Source organism: Mizuhopecten yessoensis, unplaced genomic scaffold (assembly GCF_002113885.1).
Source record: "Mizuhopecten yessoensis strain PY_sf001 unplaced genomic scaffold, ASM211388v2 scaffold10857, whole genome shotgun sequence".
Classification (NCBI taxonomy): Eukaryota; Metazoa; Mollusca; class Bivalvia; order Pectinida; family Pectinidae; genus Mizuhopecten; species Mizuhopecten yessoensis.
In genome coordinates this window covers 151,188-171,552 of record NW_018408756.1, presented here as the reverse complement: position 1 = coordinate 171,552, position 20,365 = coordinate 151,188, and the positions used below count along the sequence as shown (strand labels likewise).

Below are 20,365 nucleotides of genomic sequence, written 5' to 3'. Positions count from 1 at the left end.
AAAAAAAAAAATGCATCCCCCAAAATACAAAACGAACTACTTGACTTGTGCGCAGGTGAGATACGCAAAAAACTCGTATCGGATTGCAACGCTGCCCCATGCTTCGCCCTCATTGCCGACGAGGCAACGGATTCTGCAACAAAGGAGCAGATATCAATCTGTGTCAGATTTCTGCACAAAGCCAGAGATGGAGCAAGCGTTGTCCGGGAAGAGTTTCTAGGTTTTACGGAAGCGGAGTCCTTGACTGGAGAAAGCCTCGTCGCAACATTTCTAAGAACATTAAGAGACCACGGAGTAGATGTCGTAAAAATGAGAGCACAGGCATATGATGGTGCGTCAAATATGAGTGGTAAATGCAAAGGAATACAAGCGATAGTAAAGGAGCAGTTTCCCTTGGCAGAGTATGTGCATTGCAAAGCTCATTGTTTGAACCTTGCCATCACACATGCATGCAACTTAGCAGTCGTGCGAACCATGATGGATATGGTCAAGGAAATTTCGTTTGCCTTTGGGTATTCAGCCAAACGTCTGATGCAACTTGGGGAAAAGGTAGCAATACACGAAGCTTCCAAAGAAGAAATAGGGAGAAGAACCAAACTGCGGATGCTGTTCGAAACGAGGTGGAGTGCGAGGGCTGACGCTTTGTTCACCTTCAGAGCAGCACTTCAATGTGTAGTTGAAGCCTTTGAGGAACTCGAACAGGGAACAGATCGACGCGCCGGGGATCTTCTAAATGCAATCCTCAGGTTTGACTTTATAATTACACTGGTGGTAGCAGAACACATACTTGGATCCACCGTCCAGCTGTCACTGTTGCTACAAAAGATCAACACAGATCTTGTGGCTGCATCAGCAGAGGCAACTGTAGTAGTGGAGATGCTCCTCGGGGAACGGAACGATGAGGCCGTATGGGACGATTTGTACGACAAGGCAACGGCACTTGCCGCCCAGTTTCAAATCCAACCATGTGTCCCCAGACGAACAGGACGGCAAATACACAGAAACAATGTTCCTGCTGAAAACCCACCCCAGTATTGGAGGAGAGCTCTCTACTACCCCTTCAATGACCACTTCCTTAGTGAGCTCGAGACTAGACTCCTTGTTCAACAGAAAAGGTTCAAAGCTCAATATATGATACCCATTTTTCTGAGGAACTTGGACGATATCATGGCTGAGTTTATCTTTGTAACCTACGAGGAAGACCTTGGCTTTGGACGCCAAGCCTACCAGAGGGAAGTAGCAAGATGGAAAATACGATGGGAAATGGTGCCAGACAAGGAGAACCCCGCCGACCTCCTAACCACTCTGTGTCAAACAGATGACATACTGTACCCTTCCATACATGCAATACTGGCCATCTTAATCACAATGCCAGTGTCCACAGCAAGTTTCGAGCGGTCGTTAAGCTCCATGCGACGAATCAAGAACTACATGCGCTCAACAATGTCCACTAACCGACTTTCCAGTTTGGCAATGCTCCACTGCCACAAAGATAGAGCAGTTGATGTTTACAGTGTAATGGTCAAATTCAAGGCTGGGGCAAGACGTCATCTGCTGCTATAAAGACCACCAACTGAAATGCTTCATTGCAAATAAAGTCTCTAACAAATGTAGAACTGAGGGTAGCATATTCATTCGGCATGGTAACCGCGCCAGTGAAACTCTAGCCTTGCTAATTATTAGTGTACCCAAACATTAACTCTAGTTTCCCCGTGATTTAAAGTGTTTTAAAGATTTTTACCGCTTTTATTGATATGATGTATACATATAAAGGGAACAATATGTGGCCTGGCTTCAAGCATTAGACATGGTAACCGTGCCAGTGCAACCCTAGCTATGCAAATTATCGGTACAGACATAGTACTCACTCACTAAAGAATGGTCATAAACCATGGCTTTACATTTTACATTGACCAGTATATCAGTTCTTATGTACATAATGTTAAACTATTCCTAGTGATAGCTTGTGATACTAAGAGAAAAACTCTTACAACAACCATCCCAAAATCCACATGTATTTAGATTTTTCTTTTCCGTGGAATAATGTTACCGAGCGCCATAACAGAATTGGCGTAGATGAGTACCAATATCAACGTACCCAAAAATAAGCAAAATATTTGTAAACAAAATGGGGGAAAACGATATTTTCTTGCTTTAAAAGGGCCATTGAAACTGACCCCAGAACACGGGAGAACTCGTATCAAGTGTTCTAGAAAACAAACTTCTAGAAAACCCCTCCCATACCCTCCCCCTCCTCACGCTGCGCGCTTCGGGGTGCTGCCTTCGGCAGCACATTTCATCCTTGGGCTTACACATTGAATACCCGTTTGTTACGCCCCTGCATTGTATATATATTTACAAGTATCTTTACTGATTCATGACTCTTGGGTTTCTCGTATGCATTTATTTTGGAATCTGTTTAACGTAACTCTATATCCCTCAAAACCAGTAACATACAGTTTTATTGTACAATTAACAGTATTGTGTAGGCATGTGAACAGAGCAGATATCTTCTCCTTCCTATATGATAAGTCCCACAGGAGATTCAGTCCCAACAGCAGCAAAACTAACCCCATTTACCCAATACATAATGTAGAGGCCCATAGCTAGGGTTACTTAATTATATATTTATATTATTACTTACATGTGGTAGGAGATGTAATAAGGCGTCCCCTGCTAGGGCCCCCACAGCCAGAGCCACTAGGAACAGGAGCAGGTGGTTGTAAAAGACTTTCTGCATGATAGGGACAACGGCTACACCAAGAAGCCCAACCAAACTGATGACCACAACAGCAATGGTTGAATATCCCCACACTAAAAGGCAGAAAGAGAAAACTACTTAAATTTTTCTTTTCAAACACTATATTATATGAAAATGTAATTCAAAAAAATGAAATCATACAAGCTAGCTATCAATGCTTTTTTTAAAGTTTGCAAAATGTACAAATTAAAAAAATAATCTCAAATGTAAAACTTACACTGGACCTAAACTAAACATGTGCTACGTTGCAGTAATAATGGGAGACGGCTTTATATTCTGATTTCATAAAAACCTTTAGAAGTATGTTCAAGGCTCTTTCCACAGACAGGGGAGATAACGTCAGATTACTTCACCTATCAAGTACATGATTATTTTTCCTTCTAGATGACCTTTAATTATAAACATTCAACTTCACTTATTGTTGAAAAACTTTGTCCCCTATTCAACGACACATAACAGCATAAGGACACTACTTCCAGCTGTACTATTTGGTTCAACCCTTTCTGGCAATTATATAAGACATAAACAATACACACACACCTTCTGCTGGTATATCTGTGAAAGCGATAGTGATAGCCTGTTTGACTGGGTGGGCTTGATGGTCAGTGACCTTTTTCCTACACTCGGCCCGAGAGAGTGTGAACAGTATCCCTGGACACATCTGTAGTAACCGGTTAGTTGTCACTGTCTCATCCCGGTGAATGTGAAACCGGCTGATCAGGTCATCACACTGGAAAAAAATCATCACGATGTAAAGGACAAATTATTGAAAGAACATACAAATAATAACATAAACAGAAAAATGTCAAAACTGATTGTTTTTGTTTGAATTGTTTAAGCATTTTTAAAAATTGCCCACAGAACATATACATTTATTCACATCAAATAAAATTAAAATACACCCGTCTCATCTTAATTCTATTTGTGTCTCTAATGAAAATCTTGGTTATTACTATATATTTTAAGTGTGTGTTTGTTCGTTTATCATTCACATTAATGGCACATCATCCTGATAAGATCATTTGGGGTGTTTGCATTTTAATACGGTAATGCATTTAGTGAGCAAAGGTGACGAGTTAAAAATAAAATAAAAAGGAATATGATAAAAAGAATATCATTGATATAGTATTGCAGTAATTTACCTTTTCATTATTTGCCTGAGATTCAACACCTCCCTCTAAGTGATTGTGAGAGTCCTCCGATTCATTTTGTATCTTCCTTTTTTGTCTCCTCACAAGACTGCTTGAGCGACGTCTACGTACATCATGATCAGAGTTATTTAAAAGTTTATGGCTACCTACACTTGTATTATTAGAATGTGTATGGTGATGATCTTGATGGCCATCATGATTTTCATGATCCGAGTAATGATCATGATTTTTATGATCCGAGTCATGATCATGATTTTTATGATCCGAGTCATGATCATGATTTTCATGATCCGAGTCATGATCATGATTTTCATGATCCGAGTCATGATCATGATTTTCATGATCCGAGCCATCATGATGACGATCTTCGTGGTCTGTTTCTGGATTATGTTTTTCGTGATCTGAGTCATGAATTTGCTCTGAATGATCTGCATCATGACTATGTCCAGCATGACTATCAGTTATTTGATGAGAGTGTTCAGTATGGGAGTGGTTCGCTGGTACTTTAAGATTTATCCCCAGGCTCTCCAACATATGTATAATACTGTCATAGTTTAATACACCATTATAACCGAATCTATCAATCAAATATGTCACATAAAGGTTTTGCGCATTTAATAACTCATCTCTGAGGTTGGTCACTTTAGACATTTCCTCATGGTCGTGATGATCGTGATCTTGAAGGTTGGTCTCTTTAGACGTTTCCTCATGGTCGTGATGATCGTGATCTTCAAGGTTGGTCACTTTAGACGTTTCCTCATGGTTGTGATGATCGTGATCTGAAGAGGTATCGTTAGGCATCCCGTGTTGATGTGTTTCAGAAGAAATGGTAGGTTGTGAGGCAGAGAGGTTTTGACTTTCGTTAGCGTGGCCGATAGTCGGGAGACAGGTGAGGGTGTGTAACGTGAGACAGATGAAACAGAACTTAGAACTCTGTGTGAAACACATATTGTTGGTTCAGTCGACTCCTCTGGTCAGTTTTTCTTGTAAGGTCAGTCTATCCACCTGCAAAAACAATTTAGTGTAATTGAGGCTTATTCACATTGTAAATGTATCATTATTTCGACAATTTTTTTTTTATCATATTTTTTCCTCCTTCAAATTTGCAACATCATGGGTCACAGGTTCGAGACCTATGTGGGGCAGTCGCCAGGTACTGGCCATTGGTCGGTGGGTTTTCTCCAGGAACTCCAGCTTTCCTCCACCACCAAAACCTAGCTGGCACATCCTTAAATGACCATAGCTGTTAATAGGACTTAAAACACAAACAAATCAAATGCAACATCTAAAATTATTTGAGCTTATCCCTATTTTATTACTTGAGTCAAAGGAAAACGAAACTTGTGAGGTCCAAATATTAATGATAACAATTATCTGAGTACTCCAATAGCTGAAATATTGAATTTTAGTTTCCTAGGGAATGACGTTATATTTTAAACTAAATTAAAAAAATAATGGCTGACAGGGGCACTTACATATCAAGACAACAAAATAACATCTATATTATGGTAGTAGTGCATGCTCAAAGGCACAAGAATTGTCGGACACAATTTCCATGTTTTTCAGGGTTAATTTTTGAGGTTGAGTGTGCTCAAAATGGAAAGTGTGTAGTGTATTTACCCCCTTGGTAAAATATTCAAACCTAATTAGAATATGACATCTGTTGGGTTTTTTTCAGATGAAATCTTTTGACAACCTGAAAGTGTTCAATTTGGAAATCAAGATACAAAAAATAAAAGCAAATTGCCAATAACCAGTTCTAAAGATTCACAATTAGCTTGGGGGTTTGTTAATTTCCACTTTATTAAAACAGAATATTATACATTTATGACGATGGAAACGTACCTTGAAAGTTTGAAAACTGTGTATGGTTTCCCTTTCTAAACACACACCAACCATATCATTTTCTGTGTTATATTATTAATATAATATCTGTGCTATTTCTTTAAAAAAAACATGAGGCCCAAAGGGCCTGTATCGCTCACCTGAATATGTTTAAAATAATTGGTATGAAGTAGGTGCTGTAAGTACATATGAAATTTCAGAAAGATCCATCCAGTACTTGAGATATAGCGAGAACAAACTTCAAACAGAGCCCCACACCTATAGGCAACTTAGGGGGGTCATACCCACCAATTATACAAAATTGATTCCCCTTGACCCAAGGATGCTCCAGACTAAATAAGGATAAAATCCCATAATCCAGATGATCGAAGAAGGATTTTAAAGGTTTTACCTCTATTTCTCCTATTAGGCCCCGCCCTTTACCAAAGGATGAACCACACCAAATATGGAACAAATCCTTTCATTCCTACAGAAGAAGAAGGATTTTAAAGAATAATTTTCTATCTTTCTCCTGTTTGGCCCCGCCACTCTGGGGGCCAGACCCACGGTTTATACAAAATTGGTTCCCCTTTACCCAAGAATGATTCAGACTAAATATGGAACAAATCCTTGTATTCCTACAGAAGAAGAAGGATTTTAAAGAATTTGCTTTGTTTCCCCTACTGGGCCCCACCCCTTAGGCCCCTGGGGTACCCCACCAACGGTTTATACAAAATTGGTTCCCCTTCCCTCAATGATGCTTCTGACCAAATATGGAACAAATCATTTCATTCCTACAGAAGAAGAAGAAATTTAAAGAATTTGCTATATTTCCCCTATTGAGCCCCGCCCCTCAGCCCCCAGGGGGCCAGACCCACCATTTAAACAAAATTGAGTCCCCTTGGCCTAAGGATGCGCCAGACCAAATTTAGTCCAAATCCTTTCATTCCTACAGAATAAGAAGGATTTTTAAGAATTTGCTATGTTTCTCCTATTGGGCCCCGCCAATTAGGCCCCTGGGGTCCAGACCCACGGTTTATACGAAATTGGTTCCCCTTCCGTAAAGGATACTTCTGACCAAATATGGACCAAATCCTTTCATCCTACAGAAGAATAAGGATTTTAAAGAATTTGCTATAATTCCCCTATTGGGCCCCGCCCNTCATTGATACAAAATTGATTCCCCTTGACCTAAGGATGTTCCAGACCAAATTTAGTCCAAATCTACTGGACCGTTCAGGACAAGTATTGTTTTAAAGGAAAAGTTGACGGACGGACGGACGACGGACGCTGCGCCATGGCATAAGCTCACTTGCCCTTCGGGCAGGTGAGCTAAAAACCACGTGATTGCATTGATCTCACTTAAATTATTATGAGAATTTAAAAAAAAACCAAATAATAAATTGAATCTAAAGCACAAAAATTGATAGTTAGTTCTTATATATTTTGTACCAAAGGATATTTAAGAAACTGATTAATGTAGGAACTGGCGTCCTACAGTCTCTAAACGATCTATCATTCACATGAAACAGCACCACGAGACGGGCGGCACCTAGGCCTGCTCCGAATATATCGCGCCAGCTGCCTATCTACCGCATGACACACCTTACACAAAGGTGTAAGCACATACTTTGATCAATTTCTGCAATACTTTAAGCTGATATTCATCCTAAATTGGTAAATGTTATGTTTTCAACTCAAACATTATTTTTATACCGACTAGGTTTCCCATTTAGTCCAATATTTACCTTTTGTGGCAATTTTGATGTGTCGTGTGCACAGGCTGAAAACGTGATTCAAATATGGCTGTCCCATTCACATATCTAACAGTCATTCAGAACTTTCCAGTGTTTTCTCAAAGCTATATGACTCATCAAAATGCTATCCGAATGTTTTAACTTGGGGAATCTTAACTAGGTCAATCGATATATGATGTATCTGTGTCTAGACACAGACTGTATAATAAATATATTTAGTTTCGCCTTGATTTCGGAGTGGTATCGTTAATCATGAGCTATGGGTTGACTTTAATTGAATAGTCCCTTTCACGTTAACTGCGGGAAAGTACGTCGCGCATGCGCACAAATGCCACTGAGTGGGTTCCTGGATATACGTAAACAACCATCATGGTGAAAACCTGCATTGTATACAAGTGCGCAAACCAGTTTGACCGGTCAAAGAAAGTAAGTTTTTTTCGGTTCCCAAAAGATAAGCTGAAGCGGAAGACATGGATAAAAGCACTTAACAGGGATGGTTGGGTTCCTAACGAAAGTTCTTGGATATGTTCCGAGCATTTTATCGACGGCTGGCATGGATATGACCCTGCTGACGAGAATTACGCTACGACAATTTTCAAATACAAGGTAAAAAATCAACAAAAAAGGTTATTTAAAAGGTGGTAAATTTATTACAATAACTTATATTTTATATGACAAAAACATATTTAAGCAACAGCAACCATCAGACCACAGGGGTTCGTTACACACATATGCTATATTAGACTGAAATGGGTCACAGCACACATATATGTTTATGTGTGTTGTGACCCATGTCAGTATAGCATATGTGTATGTCAGGCATTTGTAACGAACCCATATGATCAGACCATTGGTATCGCAGCACATATACATACACAATACACATAGATGTGATATTTATTCTTATAATTGTAGATGCATTATAAAGCAGTTGTATTATAACAGATATAAGATTGCTTTGTATCCCTGCTGGTTGCATTACAAATTCACCATGGCAGTTGATCTTTTCAAACTATCGAACCGTGTTAAAGCATATCTTACATAATTTCAGGAAACACAAACATAATCTCTACATAAATAATACTATGCAACTACAAATATACGTACATGTTCAGGTTATACATATAACATAACGTTAACTTATATGAAAACAAATTTTGCAAGTTTAAATTAAACATCATTTATTGAAAAAAAATGAGAACTAAAATTCTGTCTTTATCAATGGTTGTTAGATTTTCAAATTAAAACTTTCAAATAAATTACAAAAAACTTCATTTTGAAAGGTGGTTAAACAATTAGACATCAACATATCATGAGACAAGAAAGCTGGCTAGAGATGAATCCAAGATATAATATCAACTCCACACCTACCCCTTTCTTTCCTAATGCATACCTATAACTATTTGTTACTGTTGTATATAAACAACACACCAGACTAAACACAACATGATTATTAACAATTTCATTTTATTTCCCAATACTGCATCAACAAAATTGTTATATTTCTAATCACATTATAAATCATGACCAAAATATCGGGGATTGGGAGGGGGGGGGGGTTGCATTCAAAGAAAACTTTTGATTGTCAAATTTTATGTCGAGTTGTGAAAATTACCGATAACCGTCAAAAAGAATCATGGTAGTTAATTTCATATGTCTGCAATTTATTTTTATATTTCTATAGCTTTGCAATGAGTTTGAAATATTTATTTTCTATAATATTTTTGTGTGATCATTTTATGTACAGGAAAGCCAATATTTGAAAACAAAACAAATATAGCTGGAGGAGGTAAAAAAGAAAGTGTCTTTACCCATGCACAGAGGGTCCTGTAAGCCTGTCCCAGAACCTGAAGCTGAGGCTGAGGTTCAAGAAGAGGATGACATAGATGTTAATGTTCTTGTTGACACTGGTAAAGTAATACATGTATTTCCTGTAATTAACCCCTCCCCAGTTTTGATTATTTATTCAATGATTTATTAACCTACTTTCCCAAACAGCCTCCATTCTGGGTCTTTATATTACTATATACATTCAAATGTTCGATTCCTTTATTCTATCTATACTAACCAACATGACGAGATTGTTTAGAAATAAAACACAACTTACAGTATCACAATCTGATTTTCAGTGCCTTGATGGGAAAAATTGGAACCAAATTTGAAATTCTCCCTGATCCCAATAGGTGTCCAATGTGATGAAGACCCTCTTCTCTTGGAGAATAGGCGACTCCAGGAGGAAGTAAGATTACTAAAAGAGGAGGTACGCCAGCTCAAATGGGGAGTAGGCAAAATAAAGGACAATGACACACGGACACGATTTTACACTGGTCTCCCAACATTTGCCGTTTTCTTGTGGCTGTACAAGTAAGTCAAAATTAGGCTTTATGAAAGATGAATGATGAGTCCTTATTGTTGTCTTTCAGGAGCAAGAAACATCTATAAATATATATACATGTATATGTAATATAAATCATTATTGACAATAACCCTTTGGTTGAAATTGTTTTTAAATGAAACTGTAAAATTGACAAAAAATACAGCACATTCAAAGTATCGGACACCATATACTGAATTCTATTTAAGTGATACCAAAATAATGAAATTGGTAATATCACTTAGGCATTGTATTCCACTTATTCAAACCATCTGGTTATGACAGTCATAGACCAATTTATTTGACATTAATGCTGATATCGCTATAAGAATTATGTGACATCACTTTATTACAGTGTTATGTAACTCATGTCAGTTTCTGATATCACCAATTCATTTCCTTGATATATCTTCATAGTGTATATAGGTGATTTCAGCATAAAATGATATAATGAAGCACTAAGATAAACTGATGGTATCCTTTATCATACCTACCAACTTAATACATTAATCTATTGAGATATATTTACTGTAGAAATGAGGGTCCTTTCAATTTGTTAATATCTCTAGCTCTGTCCTACCATCAAGGTAGAGAAAGACCCGACACAAATTTACTGAAGTGGATGTATTGATGTTTTCATCTCTTCTTCATGGCATACATCTGGCACATGGTCAGGAATGTTCCAAAAGTGTGACATATCTAAGAGCAAAAATAATTCCTCAATGTATATACTATGTTTATATTCATAAATTAATTTTTTAAAGTACAAAAAAAATATTTGTACAGTTAATAAAAGTTTAGACTAAAATAGAGAAATTGCATTCAAAACACTATTAATGATGCCATTTTTTTTCCGGAAAACCTCCCTTAATTTCCTCAGCTCCTGCAGACTTTTGTGGAGGTCATGAGACCTGTCCTCAGAATTCTTGGATCAAAATTACACTGAGGTGGTGGCTGGATTGTATTTGTAAGGTTATTTGGAGTGACTCTTGGCTTAGCCAGCTGGAAATTTCGTAGAGATTGCGCTTTAATCTGGTTTCTAGGGACTTTTCACATACAAAGGTTGGAGGTGCAGCTTTCTTCCAATGTTCCTTTTTTGGTTGTTTGTCCTTGCGCCAAAGCAAATAAAAGTCCACCAATGTGGCTGCATGCCTGTGATAGTCTGTAATAATTTCAGTTAAAATTATTGGTTTATTTCATTTAGTGAATACAGGATTCTACTTCAGTGTTCCTCTGTGAACACCATTTGTACTAATTTATGCAGTATAAATGTTATGTGACCAGATATTAAATTCAACTTGGACTAAAAATGAATAAGTTATTATTATTTCACTCACTGCTGTCTGTTTTGAGATATTTGATAAGACTGAAATTTGAACTATTCTTCATATTGTTTGCATTGTTTTATCATGTTATTCAATTAACTGAATTTATTGTTTAGAATGTAACAACCCCACTCCCTAATAAATTCTTAAAGCATCAAAACAATAGTTTAAATTTAAGCCTCATTACCCTATTGTCCCTAAAGTCGGTATAGAACAAGTACACTGAAACAAATTGGTATGGATATTGACTCAATTAGTATGTAAATGCAGAGTAAATCTGGTTATATTTAGATACCATGCATGTAAACTTGAGTAAAAAAATGTAACTACCTAATTGGACACTGGCAATAGGCATATTCTAGTTTGTCCTTGTCAGGGGAGAGGGTTACACACACATACATTTGATAGTGGTGTTTCTTCATAGAAGCCTGACATGTTGGCCTGACATACACAATGGATTCATCAACCTTCCAGGGGGGAAAAGAACATATAGTACAACCCTGTAACTATACAGTTGCGTTACATGCTACTAAATGCTACTAAATTTAGCAAGACGATGGAAATCAACGTTTTACCCATTTTGAAATAAGTTGAATGAACTAAGCTGATGAACCTGATCTTCACTTTTAGAAGAAAGCAATCTCTATAAATGTAATAGATATATATACATATTATATTTTTTTTGTTCTCAACAACATGTCTTTAGTACTTTCATCTCTTCTAGGAGATTCTTCAGACATATATATTTAGCATGTTATTCAGTAACGTTACAGTACCTGTGCTATTGAAACTCCTTGGACATCGCCAGCATCATAGTGTTTAGTAGATCTGTCTAAACCTCTCATTTTTGTTTTAAAGAACTACCCGAGTCAGTCGGGCGCAAAATCATAAACTCATAAATGTCATTAAACTTAATAGTTGGTAGTTGTGTGAGGTCCGATCCGTATGTAACCTGGTTAAAAGGGGGTAGGTTTTCGGCGAAACCGCAAGTACGCCAGATGACTGACTCAACACTGGAGTCAGTGCAGATACTGGAGCCTGTGCACCCAGTAACTGTGAAACCAGCTCACTCTTCTTCTTCTTTTCTGTGGCGATGTTATTCTCGGAAGCCAATAATTTCAATGCGTCAACGCCGGGCTTGTTTAAATTATCCCGGTTAGCCATGCTATAGACACCGTTTCTAATGTAAACAACATGAAATACGGAAGCGGAAACCGAAATTACCCACTCAGTGGCGTTTGTGTACATGTCTGCAAAAAATAGTGAAAGGGTCTATACATGATCTACGGCCTAGATATTATTTTTTTAGAAGGTCACATGCTTGAATCATGCGCGCGTGGCCTTCTCCTGAAACCAACAACGGATATAGGATGCAGCCTTGCTCAAGTCCAATACTCACTTTAAATGGGAAAGGCAATTTAGTCAACTTGACACGCGTGCCTATAATTATAAAAGCACCAATTAATGTGAACTTCTAAATTTTTATTTTACAATTATCGAATAAAGAACAATTAAGATTTCGGTCTCTATTTCCTTTGATGTTAATTAAAAACTGACAGATCATTTACAAACTAATTAATAATCATAAAAAATGATCAATTTATAGCAAAAGTAAAGCAGTATTCCTAGTGTATGGCACAAGAAATGAATGCAAATTATATACAGGATTGAAATTTCAGCAAACGACTAGTAAATGTACAAACTTATTAATAATCATTAAAAAATGATCAATTTATAGCAATAGTAAAGCAGTATGTATTCCTAGTGTAAGGCACAAGAAATGAATGCAAATTATATACAGGATTGAAATTTCCGCAAACGACTAGTACTGTCAGGGATGTGTAGTTGTAGACGATGATAATTTCGACAATGAAATACATTTAGATTGCACCTTCGATGTCTTTCCTTCAAGGGCAATAGTATGGTTATGATGTGACAAGATCTCATCAATCCACTCCAACATGCTGCCGCTAACGTCATAGCGGTGCAATTTCAAGAGAAGACGCTCAGCAAACTGGTGTTCCTTTATCCACTATTCAGTCTTTTCGAGAGATATTGGATTGCGACAAATAACGATGTATTGCTGGACTGTCTTTTCCTGAATCCTTGTTGGCTTTCGGTTAGAATGTACTCCTTTTTGATTATTTTTAACCATATTGATGTCAGAGAGTTTGATCGGTAATTTGAGGACGCGATCATCTTTTTAGAAAATTGGAAACAAAAGAGCGTGTTCCTGTGCATTTTCTTTTGAATAGTCGATGCAATTTGTCGGGGCGCCTTGATCGGGGTCATGTTACGGAGAAGCTTTAAGATTCCACCATTCCAATCCTCTATGTACGGGGAATCAGACTACCTGCTGATTATTTCTAACTTTGTTATGGTTGAGAGTTTCTCATTCGACAAGAAAGTTGACACCGAGTGTTGAGGATGTGATTCAATTCTGTTTCATGGGTGAACATTTGAAGAGGTGCCAGAATGTTTTGGGTGGGCGTCGTCATCGATAATCATGTTGTTGACGTGATCGTTTTAAGCATCCTTGCATGCTCTCTACATATGGGACCTCGCCTCAAAGATGAGAGGGGGTTTGGCGTTGAAGATGGATTTGAACCCAAGGTGTTGCCACATAACGTAAACGTTCTCTTGAAGATTCGGATGAATTGTCTTCGGAGGACTTCCTCAGTGATTTTAAGTTTCCCTTCCTCAACCAGTGAATACTGGATTGTTGCCTTTGAGTGCTAGATCGAGAATCAGAAATTAGTAAACGATGTTGTGATCACTGATACCAGGGAGACATTCACATCTTTTGTTAAGGAATGGACGGTTGCTGACAAACTGGTCCAGCGTGTTCACGCATCTGAGTTGACGGCTTGTTGGAGCACAAGGTCCTCTACAATGAAACCGACGCGTCATTTATGGCTTTCAGGTACTAGTGCCAAGTCATAGAATTGTCCTTTAAATCCATATAGGACAGGTTTAAGTGTCGGCAAATCTAAAGGGTGGAGTTGATATTTTTGTTGCTGTTTGTGTCTCGAATAACATCGTACATAAATTTTGCGTCAGGAGTGCTTTTTGGAAGGCGACAAACGATCACTTCAATCCGGCATTTATTGTTTTTACAGTTTTTATATTTCAGAGACCGGGCGATAGATTCACAGTATGAGCGTAAGTACATGTATATAAGTTTACTCAACTTATCTGTCTTAAGGGTACGATTCACTCCAACATACCCGTCGTGGCTGTCCTTTCCGAGAGAATCCGTATTCAGAATTTTATATTTCACTGTTGGTACTTTATGTTTAAGTAACGTATTGTTCCACAAAGGGGTTTTCTTGGGCTATATTTATAATATTTTCAAGTGTTCCTGATGTTTGTGTTTAACATTTGTGTTTTAAAATCTTAGAAAGTAGGCTGTGCTGTTTGCCGGGATGACTGACAGATGGGCTTGAAGTTGTCAGACGTGACCAAAAGTTTGTGTTGATGCGTGAGTATGTTAGTAAGGACATAAAAACTCATATTAGCGTCAATAATTATGGAGTCAAACCAACCCAAAAAACAACTGAAGACGGGTTTACCAAAGGGCTCACGCATACACGATATGCTGAGCGCGCAAGTGCTTTGTACACACAGTGGACATGACCATACATGTATAATATATATGATACCATCCATTACAGTTATCAAACGCAATAAGTCAATTTTTCCACATGACCCCGTTGCTACCTACTTATCTGAATTTAATGCTGTACGAGTACGAAGCTAAGAGTATCATGTGTTTCAGATGCTTCCAATAATGTTGCATCCTTTGCAGGATTATGTCACAGGTGTATTTTAACTAACGATACATCATCGATACGACCGATTGTGGTGGCAGGGACATATATCCTTGTTGCTGTACAGACGCAGTCAACAGTGGTCGAATCATTGCCATTGTGACGAATGAAGGTATAAATCTCTGATGTGAAGGAAATATTATTAGACACAAAGCGAAAATAACTAAACCTTGGTACGGGTGGACTATTACGGATTGCCGGAGGCGGTACGGGACGACTGGACCCCGATCAGAATACTTCACTTTATCTTAAAACAACGTCAAAAAGGAATTCCCATGTGGTCCAAGAGAGCACAAACGACTTGCACAGTACTTCTTTGGGTCGTATGAAAATATATTCAACACAACACAGTATTATTCTATTCCGTGGTATATTTTTTATTTCCCAAACATAATACAAATGTTTTCACAATTTACCGGTGGTAACAGTTAAACTCATAGCATTAACTAAATATCTGTTAAAACATGTTATCAGATTCTGGTAAATAATAAACATCAATTAAATGATAAAACATATTGTCAATCGTTAAGTCATTTAGATTCATTTGTCTCCAGCTTCATTGTCTTAAAAAGTAAAAACAAGAAAGCTTTAGGATTTAACCTCATCAGCATGAAAACCATCTCTTGTTCCAAGTGAAATTCACTATAACACTTATTTACGTTTATACCCATAAATGCTATTTTCACTTGGTTAGAGGACGCATTTGAAACATAANATTGAAAATGTTTTAATATATTATATATATATAAATATATCTATAAAGGTGAAATTTTAGTTTCATGAAGCATGGAATAAGTTTCCTAGATCAAGTTGGTTCAAACCCTGATGAACTCATTCACCCCTGAAATTTTATAATCAACTATTCCAACCTATGAATTGGAAGAGTTCATACCTGTCAATATATACAGTGATAGGCAATCAATTATCAATCTGTCTTACTGTCAATAGTGATACATGTACATGTATATATAAATGTATGCATAAAACATGTATAGGGTAAATGTAATGGACAATTATTGTAAATTGTATAAATATACATGTGTAATACCTCTCTGTGGTAGTAATTAATACATGTGTAATACCTGTCTGTGATGGTATCTACATGTATTATACCTGTGTGTGATAGTATATTATTACATGTGTAATACATGTATGCTATAGTATATACATGTGTATAATACCTATCTGTGATAGTATATACATGTCTGTGCTATTGTATACCGGGTACATGTGCCATACCTGTGTGTGATAGTATATACATGTGTTATACCTGTATGTGGTATTATAAACATGTGTCATACCTGTCTGTTGTAGTATATACATGTGTAATACCTGTGTATGATAGTATATACATGTGTAATATCTAGCTGTCTGTGATAGTATATACATGACTGTGTTATACATGTCTGTGATATTGTATACATGTGCAATACCTGTGTGTGATAGTATATATATATACATGTGTTATACCTGTATGTGGTAGTATATACGTGTGTAATACATGTCTGTGGTAGTAATGCATGTGAAATACCTGTCTGTGGTAGTATATACGTGTGTAATACCTGTCTGCGACAGTATATATATGTAGTAATTGCATATGGTTTACCTGTGTGTGATAGTAAATACAAGTTAAATATCTGTCCATAATACTGAGTACATGTGTTTAATCTGTCTGTGGTATTCTATACATGTTTATGTTAATACATGTATATACAATTTCTGAACATGACGATTTGGATACACTTATGTTATCAGGATTTGCCCAATAGACAGGCCCTAACCCTGCCTCCTGTTTATTTTAAAAGATAATTGAAATGTCTTTACATAGGAATGTATACAGATTATAAATAGTAGTATACAGGGCACATAAAGAGTGGTATACAGAAAATATATAGAGTGGAATACAGTGTAAAAAGAGTGGTATACAGAGTATATAAGGATTAGTATGTACAGTATCTACGAAGTGGTGTACAGAGTATATTGAGAGTGGTAAACAGATATAAGAAGTGCTATACAGGGTATATATAGAGAGTGATATACAGAGGTTTGTAAAGAGTGGTAAACATAGTATAGAGAGTGGTATACAGAGTATATTGAGAGTGGTTTACAGAGTAAATAGTGAGTTATATACAAAGTATATAAGGAGTGGTGACCGATTATAAAGTGAGTGGTATACGGAATATATCAGGAGTGGTAAATATAGTATAAAAGTGTGTTAGAATGAATATATTGAGTGGTATACATGGAATAAAAGAGTGGTATATAGAATATATGAGGAGTTGTATACAGAGTATATGACGAGTGATATATAGTGTATATCGAGTGGTATACAGGCTATGTTAGGAGTGGTATACATAGTATATAAAGAGTGGTATGCAGAGTACACAGGCATCACATAATACAGAGTATATAGAAAGTCATATACATAGTATTCAGAGAGTAGCTAGTAAACAGTGATATAGAGAGTGTTAAAGAGAGCATATAGAGAGTTGTGTACAGAGTTTATAACGAATGAAATATATCTGTACTTCATATATTCTGTATAGTACCTTTATATACTGTGTATACATAATCCTATCTTTACATTATCTGTACACTACATTCTGTATTTCTTTAATAAGCTATGTATATGAAGTATCTCTCATAACTATTTTCAGTTATATATCATCTAATTGCTGAAACTTGTTGATCATATACTGCATATAAACTAACACTATTTGATTTACCTCATAATTATAGAGTCATCACTTAGTGTGTATGAGTATCATCTATATACAACAAAAGATGTTTGTTTCCTGTTACATGTTTGAAAAAAATATGGATAGGTATAGATAGGTAATAAATTCAATTTTTATTTATTTTTATTTAGCCTATACATAGAAAGGAGAGTGATTTTGACTTGAACAGTACTTCCTTTGAAAATTGGCAAAAAAGTTTTGGGAAGGCACAATACAATATATTTTTGGCCTGTTATATTATGAAAGGATATGGCCACCTTAGGGTTGAGGGGCGGGGCCAATAAAGGGAAATTGGCAAATTTTAACTTGTAAAAGACTACTTTCTCGAAGGACCTGTCACCATATAAATTGTTACAATAACGGTAAAAATGTCTGAGGCAATAATGTGACCATATTTTGTATCAGTCAAGTTTCTGCAACCTAGAAGGGCATGGCATAAGATGGGGCCCAATATAGAGCAAAATAAGACAATTTCATCTTCAAAAAACTACTTTTCCTTAATGACTACAGATTGTAGCATATCTCAGGTCTGAAAAACTGGGACAAAGCAGCCATAGAGGAATTTTGGGTGTTGCTGGACATGCAGAGAAAATAACACTCATGCTATCAAGTCCTTAATGGAGCCCAACCAATCCCTGAGGACTTCCTCCCTGGGTCATAGCATGGAAATTGTTGCGATCCCCAAGCTCATATTTCTTGTATGGTAACAGGTAATCTAAACAACATATAAGACAACTCTTATATAGATGAGGAATAATGAAAACTTTTCTACAGAGAATAGCGATCTAAAATGCCTTGATGTATGGGAGGTGTACACCTGATGTAAAGGAGGTGATACCTGATGAATAAAAGGCGTTACCTGATGCAAAGAAGGAGTAATCCTGATGTATGGGTGGTGTAAACCTGATGTATGAGAGGTGTATATACCTGATGTATGGGTGGTGTATATACCTGATATATGGAATGTGTATATACCTGATGTATGGGAGGTGTTTACCTGTTGTATAGGTGGTGTATACATACCTGATGTATGGGAGGTATATATACCTGATGAGTGATGTATTGGAGGTGTATACTATATACCGGATGTCTAGGTATACCTGATGTATGGGAGGTGTTTACCTGATGCATAGGTGGTGTATATATGCCTGATGTATGGGAGGAGAATACCTGGTACCTGATATATCGGAGTGTCCCAAAGGTGTTTACTTGATGTATAGAAGGTGTATACCTGATGTATAGGTGATACCTGACTTATAGGAGCTGATGCCGGATGTAAAGGTTGTGTATACCTAATGTATGGGAGGTTTTTATTGGTAGTAGATGCATATTTGATGTATAGAAGGTGTATACCTGATTTATAGAAGGTGTATGAGGTGTATATCTGATATATAAGGGTTTTTTTTATCAATTGTCACCCATTTACCCTAGGGAGGGGGTAAACTTTGTTATAGTTAATGGAAATGAGACTTTTCAGTATTGTAGAGGGACAAAATTACCTGCTATTCATATGTAATATTTGTTTTTGTCATATCTTCCATTGTATATATTTGCAACCAGTCAATATCTTTCTCAACTCCATGGAGAGCATACAGCCGGTGCTGCCATTTCGGCACTGAGACACAGCTAGCATTCAGCATTTCTTGCACTAGCCCAACCACATACTCATTTACAGCTGAGTAGACTGGAACAAGCGGAATAAAGTATCTTGCTCGTGTATTAGTAAACTGAATATTTCTCTTGGAATCTGCTTCAAACTTTGGCGGAAAAGTCCAGTTACCATATGCTTCCCTGTGTGATAAAATTCATTTGGAAAAGGAACTGAGATATAAGACATTCTTCATTTTTGATATTATATCTAAGTTCCCTACTTTAAGATCTAGTGTCAGACACTTTTCATAAATAAAGATGAAGAGATTAATTTAATCGAATACAATAACCTTGCTATAGTGATATGTACACATACTTAGTATAACTATTCTTGATAAAAAATTACCTGTAAAATATATTTTTTGTGATTTTTTTCTTGGACTTAAAATTTACCTAGAGAGGTCAATTAAGTTAAATCAAATGTAAATATAAGCTGTTAATGTTAGACTGGGTATAATAAATTGTACTTCATTAAAAATATTCTTCGTGTATTTAAGATTTGATTATATCTGGTAGATTCCAAGATTCTTTACCACCAGGTCCAAATTAACATAATGGAGTTTTTGAAAAATGGGACGCAATCTAAACCAACTACTTAGGGTGGGTGAGGGGAGGTTAACTAATTTGATTGGTTTGGAGGAACACTGAACAGTTGTACATATCCTTTACCTGTTCACTCACAAAATACATGATCACAAACTTTAAACCATGGATTTATAACACAAGATAATCAGCAGAAATCAATAAAATTTATTTACAACATGCAAGAAAAGTGATGTGAATGATAAATGTTAAATCAACTAACTCAGCTTTCTGACATCAACTATCTGTATCTTTACCTCAAAATTGCTGTAAAATTATTAACCAGAAACTTGGAATAAACGGCATACCCCAGGTAGACACATGTCAAAGAAACCAATACTTCCTCATTAATAATATAAAACAAATAACAACC

General features: G+C 36.7%; 3 protein-coding genes across 3 annotated transcripts in view; 1 reads left to right on the top strand and 2 right to left on the bottom strand.

Moving 5' to 3' along the window:
- The window catches only part of LOC110463030 (zinc transporter ZIP10-like), an 8,724-nt gene extending 4,011 nt beyond the window's left edge, over positions 1-4,713 (bottom strand). Inside the window, exons 1-3 of the mRNA XM_021517365.1 lie at positions 3,904-4,713; positions 3,302-3,491; positions 2,624-2,814 (exon numbers count right to left, since the gene is read on the bottom strand). Coding sequence (XP_021373040.1) covers positions 2,624-2,814; positions 3,302-3,491; positions 3,904-4,713 — 1,191 coding nt within the window. The remainder of the gene's footprint in view (positions 1-2,623; positions 2,815-3,301; positions 3,492-3,903) is intronic.
- LOC110463023 (zinc transporter ZIP10-like) overlaps positions 1-20,365 on the bottom strand; it is a 115,782-nt gene that overhangs the window by 59,552 nt on the left and 35,865 nt on the right. The window lies entirely within an intron of this gene.
- Positions 7,849-20,365, top strand: part of LOC110463029 (THAP domain-containing protein 1-like) — a 22,005-nt gene continuing 9,488 nt past the window's right edge. Inside the window, exons 1-3 of the mRNA XM_021517364.1 lie at positions 7,849-8,099; positions 9,274-9,403; positions 9,677-9,732. Of these exons, the coding sequence (XP_021373039.1) occupies positions 7,863-8,099; positions 9,274-9,403; positions 9,677-9,732 (423 nt within the window). The 5' untranslated portion in view covers positions 7,849-7,862. The remainder of the gene's footprint in view (positions 8,100-9,273; positions 9,404-9,676; positions 9,733-20,365) is intronic.